The sequence below is a fragment of the Cygnus atratus genome, chromosome 1, assembly GCF_013377495.2.
Source record: "Cygnus atratus isolate AKBS03 ecotype Queensland, Australia chromosome 1, CAtr_DNAZoo_HiC_assembly, whole genome shotgun sequence".
Taxonomy (NCBI): domain Eukaryota; kingdom Metazoa; phylum Chordata; class Aves; order Anseriformes; family Anatidae; genus Cygnus; species Cygnus atratus.
The window spans coordinates 14894368-14906967 of NC_066362.1; the positions used below are offsets into that span (position 1 = coordinate 14894368).

General features: G+C 41.2%; 1 protein-coding gene across 2 annotated transcripts in view; it reads left to right on the forward strand.

Annotated features, from left to right (window-relative positions):
• The first annotated feature begins 242 nt into the window (after nucleotides 1–242).
• PRKAR2B (protein kinase cAMP-dependent type II regulatory subunit beta) overlaps nucleotides 243–12600 on the forward strand; it is an 82206-nt gene continuing 69848 nt past the window's right edge. For both annotated transcript variants that reach the window (XM_035549474.2, XM_035549476.2), the window contains exon 1: nucleotides 243–820. In XM_035549474.2, coding sequence (XP_035405367.1) covers nucleotides 505–820 — 316 coding nt within the window. In that variant the 5' untranslated portion in view covers nucleotides 243–504. The remainder of the gene's footprint in view (nucleotides 821–12600) is intronic.

Consider the following 12600-nt stretch of genomic DNA (forward strand, 5'->3'; position numbering starts at 1 on the left):
GGAGAAGGAACACAGGAGGGGCAGGGTCGCCGAGGAGAGATCGGCGGCGGGGGGGGGGGAGCAGCCCCCTGCGGGGCCCGAAGCTCGGTGCCGTGACGGGCCGGGCCGCCCTCCCTCATCCCCCGGCGGCACGGGCGGGGGCGCTCGGCGGGCCGCAGTCCCCGGCGGGAGGTTGTCATGGTTTCCCGGGTCACATGTGTGCGAGGTTCCCCCGGCACGGAGCGGGGGGGAAGGCAGGCGGCAGGCGGCGGGGGCGGGGAGGTTTCAGTCACGGACGGGGACGGGGCCGCCGCCGCCGTGCCGTGTGTGGGGCGAAGCGGAGCCGGAGGCTGCGGCCACCGCCTGGCACCGAGCCGCGGGCGGCACCGCGGGTCCGCCCCCACCTGCGCCGTCGCCCGCCCCCTTCCCGCTGCTGCCTAGGATCCCCCACCTTTTTTCCCTTTCCCCCCCCCCCCTTTTTTTTTTTTTTCTTTTTTTTCCCCTTCCCCCCCGGCCGGCCCCGGCATGAGCATCTCCATCCCGGCGGGGCTGACGGAGCTGCTGCAGGGCTTCACGGTAGAGGTGCTGCGGAGCCAGCCCGGGGACCTGCTGGAGTTCGCCCTCCAGTACTTCGGGCGCCTCAAGGAGGAGGAGGCGGCGGCGAAGAAGGAGAAGAAGGAGAAGGAGGCGAGCGGCCGCAAGGCGGGCACCCCCGCGCCCGGCCATGACAGGGGCAGCCAGCCGCCGCGCCGGGCCCCCCCGGACGCCCGCGGGGTCAACTTCGCGGAGGAGCCTATGCAGACCGACTCGGAGAGCGGCGAGGAAGAGGAGAAGTTCCCGGGTAGGGGTCGTTTTCCCCTTTAATCCCCCTTCCCCGGGCTCCAGGGGGTGTCCCCAGGTGGGCGGCGGGGCTGCGGCCCCCTCCCCACAGCGCCCGTTTGTGTGAAGGGGGCGAGCGACGGAGGAGGAGGATGAGGAAGATGAGGAAGAGGATGGAGGGGTACGAGGGCAGATCGCCGGCTGCCCAGCGGCCAGGGAGCAGGGGGTGTGAGGCACATATTGCCCTCTGTAGCTGGGGGGTGGTTCGGGTCACCTCGCACCCTGCTTTGGCAGCAAGCAGCGGTGCTGGGGACAGCGCTGTCCCCAAACTTTAACCTCCTGGGCTTGTCCCTTTTGTTCAGGTGTGCTGGGTGGGGTGCCCATGTGCAGCTCCCGGTTCTGGGGCTGTTCTCTTCCTACGCATAGGCCTGAGTACTCCTGATAAACGGCATCCTCCTAGGGGCCATCTATACATTTCCCTTCTGGAAGAGCACGACAGCGCTAGTCTGCGTTTTGTAATTAGTCCAGTAACACATTGGTGTTTGTACACCTCTCAGGGGCGAGGTGCTGTATTTATACGCTTGATTAAGCATCTTACGTAGCCGTACTTCTGTGCTCTGCTTTATGAAGCACATATTTTAAACCCCTAATTTCTTCTTAGAAGTCAGGCTGAAATTTTCTGCGCGGCAGGAGGGCCTGTGGAGCAAACGTAGCTGTGGGGACAGTAGAGAACAAACGTCTGCAGCATCTCCCCTTTCATTTGAGGGTAACAGAGTAACACCTATCTGCACACAGCTGAAAGCGTGTCGCCTTTGTGTGGGTGACAGGCTTTATTTAGAGACAACGCCGATTTATCTAATCGGTGTGATTTGCGGGACAAGAAGCAGCTGTCTCTGAAGGGTGTGTAGCACTCGGTCTTTGTGTTGCGGGAAGGCTGACTGAAAGGTCAGTCAGTGAGGCTAGGTGGAGAAGAGGAAGTGTCAGAGCATCTTTTGAGCATTTTTTTTGAGAGCAGCTTGAAATTGAAGTATACCTCAGCAGACCACGAAGCATTCAGCCTCCCAGGTTGTACTGAAGGGAGATTTGCTTAGCAGAGTACAGAGGCCAGCTGTTTGCTTGATGAGTATCAGTGCAGTTTCTAAAATTATGGCTTGTGTGCGTTTTATCAGGAAAAAACATAGATGTTTAAGAACTGGGTAAGTTTTCCTTATGTTACGCTGTGAGGTAGTTGGCATTCTTTTCATCTGTTCTTTGTAGCCATACCATGTGTGTTTAGTGAGAATTTGAATCTGTCAATCAGGTTCTGCAGATTTACATGGTAATTGAACTCTAATGCTGATTATATCATCTGTGAGATAGCAAATTTCCAGATTTTAGCAGTATTTGAAAACTGAAGCAGGGATAATGTGGAAGAATAAAATTAATACCTCCATTCATTAACACTAGGCATGGTTTTCAAACATGAGGTTTGTAATGCTAAACGGACTCTTCATCATTGGTGAATGGAGAGCTGGAAGTGCAGTAAAGGAGCTCGAATTTATTAGACTTTTATGTATGTAATACGCATAGGCTATAGGGCGTTTTAAGAAGCTTTTGAAGCATAGTCAATACCCACAGTCAAGATTTTCTCAATAGTCATTCTTCTGTGATTTTTTCAAGATCACAAACAAAATATTGATTATCGTCAATATTTTCATTGAGGGACATGACTTAGTTTAACTAATTGACCAAAGAGTTTTCTTGAAATGCATAAAAATATCACATTTTTAAGCCTAATATATTTAGAATTTTAAATTATATTTTGGCTTGTAATTCATGGCAGTTGGAATAGTTAATAATTAGAAGTAACAAAACCAAAAATATTTGTGAAACCACCTGGAAGGTGAATTAATGAGTAAGTTATAGCAAGTGATTACTAATCGTGTGCAGTAGTGTGTATTTTAAATTCCAATTTTATGTCTGCCCTGAATATGTATACTTTTAAGGTGACATAACAATGCATCCATTCAGCCTTTTGTTAATAACCGGAGGCATAAAACCTTGTATTTAAATCATTGTTAAGGGTTTAAATACCAATTTAAAAGCATATTTCTTTTATGCTTTTAATTTCTGCTTCTGTAAGTGGCAATTCTTGAATGTAAGTTTCTTTTCTTTCTTTGCATTTTTTTCTTTTGCTTTTGTGAATAATCAAACTGCTTCTGTATAGTCAATTTGCCTCTGTGTTGTATACTGCTCTCATACAGCAGAGGAAAACAAATTTGAAAAGTTTATAACTAAATGTAAAATAAAAAACTCTGGCAAGGAGCTCAGACTTGGTGGCAGTATCTTTTTTGCTAAGGCAGTGTGTTCAAAATGTCAACTTGACAGTGTTCCTTAATTTGGCAATTCAAACAGGATGTTGTTGAGAGCTTGTTGGAATTGCTGTTGTGTCCAACTCTTTATTTATTTTTTTCCTTACAATATATGTTTCTAAATACCTGCAAACATTGCAGTTGAACGCTTTGTCAGTATTAATTTTGTCCTTGAATTGCATTGCAGAAGGTCCTTAAGCATTATTCCATTTTAGAAATGACGAGCTGAGGCATAAGCTGTTTAAAAAAATAATAATACTGTACTCATATTTAAGAGTCCTATATGAACCACAAATTGAACTACATTCAGGTCCTGTGCTGTGTCTGTTATATCAGTCCCCCAAATCATTTGATTTGATGCAATTAAAAAGCAGCTACCTTGTTTGATGTGGGGAACTTTGTTGTATTGGCATTGGCACCTGGAGTTAATGTGACCTCTGAAATGACATTCTTTAAGTTCAGGGCATTCAGATTTTCCCTTCCTGAACACATTGCTTAATTTGGAAGTGATTTTTAGGTCTTCAGGTATATATTTTTTCTATATTAGACTGCCCTACATGGGTGTAGTAGGGTTAGTCAGTGAACACAACTAATTCCTATTAATATGAATAGCAATTACTTAAATTGAATAGGACTTAATTACATTGCACATGTAAAAATGAGCCCCCTCTTAGCAAATTCTTCCAAATTTTTGAAAGTTTAAAGTGCATATTAAAAGGCGTTGTGCCATGTCTATGCAAAATTTGAAAATACTCAGTAAGTTAATTGTTCATTTACAAATCACTATACTTTTCTCTTTGCACTGCCACTTGTCAGTGTGTACCTTGTTTTGGTGGGTAATAACCCACATTATTTGTAGCAGCTGTGTTTAAATATGTGCTCATATCCAAAAGTCCTATTTTGTCTAGCCGTGATATCAATTATTAGATGTTTTTAGGACAAATGTTGTTCTTTAAATTCAAAATCTGCAAGGTTGACTGTACCATTTGGTGTTGTGTAGCCTTTGTTTACTTTTTCTTTTGTTTTACTATGTTGCTTTTTCCCCAGATAGTAATGTATTTTAAGAGGAAAATACTTCAGCTGTCCCTCTCCTCCCCCGTGTCGTTCTGTTGGTGTGTTGGTGGCTTTGAGCTCTTTCCCTGGAAACTCAAGCTTAAAATGCAACAGTAAATCTCAGTTTTACCCACTAATAAGCAGCAAAATCTTATTTGAATGTTAGGTAAAGCATACGTATTCTAGCTTACAGTATCAGAGGCTTGTCTTTTCTTTTAGTTTCTTTGTTCAGTCTGAATTGTATACGAACATTATGTGATACATTTTGAAATAATAGGTAAACTGTAGAAGCCAGAGCATTGGAAAAAAACTTTGCACGTGTCCATGACAACTTTGTGATGATCTGTGGTGCTTCATCAGGTCTGTGAACCTGCTGCTTTCTTCCCGGAATTAAACAAAACCAGAAAGCACTGAACAGTTTGTAACCTTCTTCCAGGCCTGCCATGCAATGATGAGAAAGATTAGAGTAATGGAAGGGGTCAATGAGAGCAAGTAGGCAATACAAAAATGTATAGGTTGTAGTAGGATATCAAGTCATAGGCCATATAGAAAGACATGTAAATTTCTTAAAAATGTGTATTTTCAAATTGAAATCTGGGCTATTAAGGGTGGTTGCTGAAAGCATTGCTGTCTAAGCTTGGCTTAGCCAACTCTAGGAATGACGTTTTAATCATTTCTGCACTCTCTCAGCTGAAATACAGGCATACAAGTAATGCCTTCTTTCTTTCTGGTCAGACCTGGGCTGGAGCAGCCTTACTGAGGATGCAGTTTAGAGAAGAGAAGTTTCCAGTTGCAGGCGAGTCCCTGTTGCAAGTGTGTGAGCACGGGCACTGTTGGCATACTCCTTGGCATAATTTTAGGTTATACCTACTTGGGCATTTCCAAATTGTGTCTGGTATGGTTCAGAACACAGCGCACGTCAGAGACCATTCAAAACAAATGCTTGGGATGCAGAGAGCTTCTGCGAAGGAGAATTTTAGCTGTGTGGGCGGGTGCCTTGCTGTTTCAGGGGGCCATGGCGGATGGCCACTGCCTGCTCTTACCCAGTGTGCAGAGTCACAAAAACACAAACCTTTGATTCCTTGCTGTAAATCATAAGAATGATGGAGCTTTTTGAAATACTGCTCTCCAGTATTTTTGAAGGGAGCAAACTAAAATATCTTCTTTCTGCCAATAGTTATTTCACAAAGCAAGCCTGAGCAAGTTGGCAGTTTAGTCTTTTTTTTTTCCTCCTCCTTCTCTCTTCTCCTTCCCTTAATCTGACCCAGGTGTTTTCTTCAGCCTGGGAGAACTGCAGTCCAGAAACTTAGTTTGACAAAATTATAAGCAACTGGAAATGTGATCTTGTAATGGGAAGCGTTTAGCAGCCTTCGTAGTAAGGAGCATGGCTCCACCTCCTATGTGTGTATGTATGTAATTACAGATGAAAATCATACTTTTGCTATAACAACTTTTTTTAAAGTAAATGTTTTTAATAAGACTTTAGTTGAAATAATAGCAACCTCCACTCAAGTGTACCTGTGTGTCCCTGCTTAAAACAAAAGCATGCATGAGTGAAGGTGTATCTACTGGCTATTATTTTATTAAAGTTTCTCTGTGCATTTAAGAAAAGCAGGGGAAAAAATTAAGACATAAAGACAGAGAAGAAGTAAAACTATAGCAATAATATTTTAATGTATTTCCAGCTTCTTTTCCTCTGAAGGAAACAGCTTGAAACTGCCTTTGGCTGACTGCTCAGCTCAAAAAAAGAGAACGGTATTAATGCAGGAAGCATGGGAAGACATAAAATTCTGTTGGCGTGAGTTTAAAATGATTGCATTAAGAATGATAAGGTGTAAATAGTGTCAGCACTAACGCTTGCATACCACCATTCAGTTTCTTGCACGCATCATGTATGTTCTAAAGGAAAACTGGCTCACTCAATCTTCCAGGAGTTCTGTGTCAGTCACTGACTTTGGTTCAGTTTCCCAGAGAAACCTTACACTTTGTTCTCCATGTGTACTCCTGGTTATGCTTTTGGATGAGTGGAAAAACAATTTATTTTTTCTTTAAGTAAGCAGAATAAACATATTCATGGGCATTAAGAAAGCACCTATTTTTAGAATGTACTCTTGTTGAAGTTATGAAAACAAAACAACAAGAAAAATAAAAACCAGTGTAGTAGCCTAGTGTTTATAACCTGCACAGACTGGTGCTTTGTGCATCTATCAATAAGTTAAGCTTGGTTTAATACATGCACATCTCAGGGTTTATCCCCAGTCTGTTACGCAAAAGTATGGCATTCTGTTCACCAGAACTGTTTCCCTCGGTTTGAGGGAAATCTACCTTAAATAGCGAAGTCTCTGCAGACTCACTGGCCTTAGCTGCTCCTGTAAATCTGGAGCATATGGTTTGGAAACCGCACATTCAGGTCACAAGGTACAGATTAATCAAGGTACAATACTGGCAGCTTCCCTGTTTCTGTTCTTCCAGTATCAAAGATGACCGCTAGGTTGGGAGATTTCATTTATCAGGACACTGATGAGAGAAACAAGAAGGCAAGGTAGAAGGCAAAGCGCAGAGGCAAAAAAGGATTCTGTGTGTGGTAAGGAAAATGCAAAGCTGAAGACAAGAAGAAGGAGAAGGCACAGAAGTGAAGTAAGGGGAAGAAGATGGAAGAAAAGAGAGCACTCACGGAGAAAGAGAATTTAATGCTCTGCTCTTATTTCCTTTACCTAAATGTAACCCTTCTCTCCTCATGTATACACCCTAAACTCATGTCCTGATTTTCCTATTGAAATTCTGGTTGCCTTGTAAATATATTTTTGAAAAGCAAAAATGCAAACTTAAAAGACACTGAACGTTAATTTTAGGTGATGAATGTAAACTTGCCCATTTGACTGTGAAAGATCTTTAAAATATTTTGGCATCTTCATCTGTCCTCTTACTACCGCATCTGGAGACTTGTAACGCTTATAGAAACATGGAATATCCTGAGCTGGAAGGGACCCACAAGGATCATCAAGTCCAACTCCTGGCTCCACACAGGAACACCCCAAAATCAGAGCATGTGTCTGAGAGCATTGTCCAAATGCTTCTTGAACTCTGTCAGGCTCAGTGCTGTGACCACTGCCCTGGGGAGCCTGTCCCAGTGCACTTACATTCTAACATGAACATTTTAACAAATTCAACAAACATGGAACAGCTGAAAGAAAGTTTCAACTTGAGTTTGTCATGGGGAATTGAGATTGTTCTCAACCGTTTTCTGTTTTTAAAAAAATAATAGTTAATGGCCATCATCAAGAAAGTGAAAATGATTTTAATTCAAAATTATATATTGAATTATACATGTAATACAAAACCTTTTTTAAACGTCCCTTTCATTAGTGCTTAATCAAAATTGCAGTGGTTATTTCACCAACTACATTGATAATGAGAACGCCTTAAAGTCATGCCCTAGAAGAACTATTCTTTCTCCAGGTTTGAGCTCTTCATTTGAGCTTTGAGTGAGTGTACTTATGGGGAAATTTGGTACTTCAAAAAGGTGAATGATTTTAGGAAGGTGAAAGGAGGAGGGAGAAGGCTTTGTGGAGAAGTCTCTGCTGCTAGAATAGGTCTTGACATACATGATGTAAAAGAAAAAGAGGATTTTTGTTTGCTTGCTTTTTGCTATAGAGGTATTATTTAATATAAAAATACATTTATCATATGGATTTTTATATTTTAGGTTGCTATATGGATATGGGTGCATAAAACCAGTGTATGCATGAGTTACTGTATGCCAGGTAAATGTGTTAAAAGGAGTATGCACACCTACAAGTAGGTATTACTACCATAAACATGCGTTTGGGTGTTGCTTGATAACAGTCTTATGATAAGTCTAAGGGAGATATATATATATATATATATATTTTTTTTTTTCTTTTTCTTTGACATTTGATGATGGAACAGACGATTCTAGACAGTTTTATGCAGAGGTTTTATACTGACAGCCCCTTTCCTTTCAGGGAACCCCTTCAGTAAACCCTTTTACTTGCTGGAAAAGAACTATTTACTTCGTGGAACCAAACAGGAAGTTTTTATTGTGAATTTCAGTCATGACAAGTAATTACAAACTTTGTGTTTTATTTAATATTTTTCTATATAGAGTACATTTTTGTTCTATGGATCAATTTTCAGTCATAGTACTAAATGAGGTGTTGTTAAGCTAAATTGTTTGTCCTCGACTGTCCTTTGTTTTTTCTTTATTTTCTGCTTTGCTAATTGACTGGTGTCAATTACATTTCTCTTCAAAGAAAGGCTTCATACTTGTCAATTCTATTTTTTACTAAAAAAAATCTAAGAGCTCTATTCCAAGTTTTTAGTGCATTTTATGGTAAAAATAGAAGACATATTCAGACAGAATTTCTAGTTGCAGTCACTGGGGAGTGTAATACATTAATCCAGATATAGATTGATATAGCAAGTAGGCTAGAAGTACAGTTTTTGAGCTACATCAAGGCTATGATGTTGATGAAATGTCTGCTGTTAATCAGATGTCCAGTTCAGCATTTTAAATGATACCATGTCACACAAGGAAGTGTGAGATCTGAAACGAAGGGGGATGTAGCCAGGCAAAGGTGTCTGAAGTGTATGGGAGGTAAAATGCAGGTCGAAGGCACAATGGAGTGCACTGAACAACAGCCATGTGACAGTTTCCCATCCTTCCCATAAGAGGCATCCTATTAGCATCGCTGCTCGGAAACGTAATTTACAGACCACAGGTAAAATGAGGAAATGATAATGAATGAAACTATACAAAGCTCCAAATTTAAATTTAGTCAGCCTTGCCTTATTGTAACGCTCTGGATGGTGGAAGGTAGCGTGGTAAAAACACGCTTTAACAACATAAAGTGTTCTCACTTTTGTTTGCCTCTTAAATGTCTCTGCTTAATGATATTAATATTAAAAAAAAATCAGAGCAAGAATTTGAAGCTGAGAGCTTGAGAGGGTGAAAGCTAATAATGAGAACAGCTTTCTTACCCATACTGTTCCCGTTATTTGACTGAAATGTTTTTTTTTTTTTTCAAAGATGGGCTAAAAGGGTCAATTAGTAAATATTATGAAGACTTTTTTTTTAATGTAGGGACTAGAAAATTGCTGCATAAAATAGATTCTGAAAGGAAATTAAGTAACATGATCTTTCCTGCTCACAGTTGTTCCAGAGACCATCGTGCTTTTATAGAGATCTTTTTAACGGCATTGACCCTTTCTGAATCCCTGTGATTCAGCTGTAAAACGTGTTTTTATAAATATTGGTAGTCTTTTCATAGTATAATTTTTAACATGACATGTCTGCTGTAATACATACCAGACAGGAAGAAAAGAAATCCTTGCCCAACACTGGAGACAAAACATTCCTTGCAAAGCCTCAGTATAGGCTATAAATAAAAGATGTACAGAATCTTCACTATCAGGATGGCTACAAGCTGGAAGCCAGTGTAAACACTCAGACCTGCGAGCCTGACAGCGCAGGCTGCAAAGTGTAGTGCTTTTTTTTTTTTTCCCATTCTGATTTTAATGATGGATTTGTAATGCTAGTGCAAAACATAAAATCAATTGCAGCGAGTTACCAGGCATTTGTAACTGTTGCAGCGTATGGATTATCTGGAACTCAAGCTGTCCATGAGAGCGTTGTGGTGGCCTCTTTTTGATAACCGCACAAATCAGTCTGTGTTGTCAATGCAGTCATCTTGTCCTTCTGGTTCCCATTACGTCCACCACTGACCCTGTTCCCCTTTAGATCCTCTCAGTGCAGCTGTAACGCTTCTTTTCATTGAAGCTTAAGGAACTCCAGTGGTTATGCCGGTAATCGCCTTTGGTAGAAATTGTTGACCTATGTCACAACTCCTTGAAATAGGTGTCGGTCAAGAAATTTTTGCCTTGTAAGGTTCTGCAAATGAATGTCTAGAATCTAGTGAACCCATTAAAACAGCATTCCTAGATTAACAACAGTGAAGAACTACAAGGACCAAAACATTGTCTAATTCAGAGCTGGGATTGTACAGAGATTTGTTGTTCTTTTCCAAAACAATTTTTGTGAAACTCATCACATTTACAGTCAAAAAAAAAAAAAGTGTACTATAGACATATCTTAATTTTCTTAAGGCTTTGAACATGTTTTGTACTGTTCTAGTAAAACCATTTTTTGGTCATGAATAGGTATTTAAAAATGTAGGTTTTCAGTAACAGACCACTATAATTAGAGGGACAAATTTTTATTTTGTTTTATTTTATTACCCTGTTCTGCCTCATTTCTATTGAAATCGAGGAATTAGGATCCAGGTGCCTTTACAGATCCGCTTTTTCATGTATCTCTAGTACTAGACCTAGAGATAATTTTATCTCGGGTTCTGTTTTTTTCTTCCTTCTTCCTTTTTTTCTTCTCTCTTCTTAATGCGTGGTGTTTTCTCTTTTCAGCCATTTCGTTCAATACCTTTGAGTAATGCTCGGGCATCTTTCTCTAAAAGCTATTGTTTAGCTGATAATCTGTCTGTCTCTATTGGTTTTTAATAGGTACTCAAAACATAAGAAACACCGATCTAGCCTTCACCACTACATTATTTAAGCATTTGGGAGGGAATTTAAATATAGAGATAAGTCTTTCTTCCTTCCTGTTGCTTCAACCTACAGGAAATATTATTTAATGGCTAATGCATGCATAAAAAACTGTTCGGAAAGTAGATAGATGGTTATTTATTCTCAGATACTACAAGCCTTAATTCTTGGGGAAAATCTGCGGTATTTATCTGCACGTCTCCCTTGCTAACATCAGTTTTGTCCTTCTACTGGAATGTAGCTGCTGCTGGCAGGTGAGGTGGGAGTAGACACATTCATTTCCATTACCCACCTTCCAAAAAGAAGTACTTTTCTCTTCTGGTTTTGCTTTCTTAGAACACTTACAAAATGGAGCCGCTCTTTTAAGTGGGCCCCAGTTCGCTGTTTGTCTGTGCATTGTCATGTGCACGTGGCCTGTCTGTCATTTCAAGTTACAGTCTCAAAAAATTAAAAATCAAAGGAAAACAATTATCAGGCTTTCTCTAACTCTGTTGTTCAAGTCATTGCGTTCTGCACATTTGTAGACTTTATGGTGCTTACAGTGATTGGGAAGTCTACGGATCTGGGGAAGTCTCAATCAGAACAGTTTGAGCTTTTGAGACAGCGGGCTGTTTTCCATCCATACAGCTAGTAGTAGTTTGTCTTCTCTGACTGTGTATTAGGGGAGTTTTGGTACTGTGTCACAGCCTCTAGAAGTTCCGTAATGTGAACTTCTGTAAATACAACTAGAAAGGCCAACTTCCATATTAATGCCAAAATTGGATGCCATTGATCCATTTCCACCACAGAAAGGGTTTTTCTAGGGAAGTTATACAGAGCATAAGAATAACGCAGTGGGTTGCAACCTACTTCCTCCATCTCAGCTTTATTTTTTGTTTAAGGAACCTTCTCGGGCACTAGGTGGGCAGAGAGGGGAAAAGAAACAAACTGTAGGAAGAGACAGGGAAATACAGTAACAGACTAAAATACAGTAACACTTCTGCTTGTCACATTTTGTTGCTGTTACGAGCGTGTCAAGTATTGTGTTTTCCTTCTTTTGCTTTTTGTAACATGGGAAATGAAGAAGATTGACCGGCTTTTTAAACCGAAACTCAGTCAGTGGCTAACGTCAGATTTCCTTGCTTTGAGGTAAAGGCTGATTTGCAGTTTTCCTTGACAGCAATGGAGGATAAATCACAAAAACGTGCACGATCACACTTCTCAGCCCAAAGGAGCAGGGTGAGCTCTACACTTCTCACACAACGCTCGCTGTCGTTACAGCTGACACCAGATAGGGGAAGACGACCCAGGAGTAAATGAGGCCTGGGTTCCTCTGTGCCTTCTGAGATGTGTTTTATTTCAGAGGAAGGAATTACCGTGTGTGGCTGTGGGAGAAACTGGTGGATTACAATCCCATGTCTCGACTTCAGCGTTAATTGCAAACTCCTCTTAAATGGGATTTTATTTTTTTTGAAATTTTGATGTTTTATTTGCTGAAGGTGATGCACAGTTGCTTGGGAAGTACTAAAGAATCTGACTACACAGCACTGAACATCTGAAGTGGCATGTAACTCTTGTTTCTTTTAATCAGTCACTGTGTAAAGCTGTACCAGCCAGTATGGTGCTGGGATATGTTCAGTTCAGTTGTGCAGGGGAAAGTAGGAAAGTGTTTCATGGCTCGAAAGAGCCAGCTGGCGTATGACATGGAGCGTGCATCATACACTTGCAATGTTTAGGTTTATTCAGGAAGCACATTACTAAAGGTAAATTACAGCGTGCAGGCAGGGACAGCACCTTAGTGCCTGATGCAGAGCCGTCCAGTCCTGCCGTTTGGAGTTGCCTT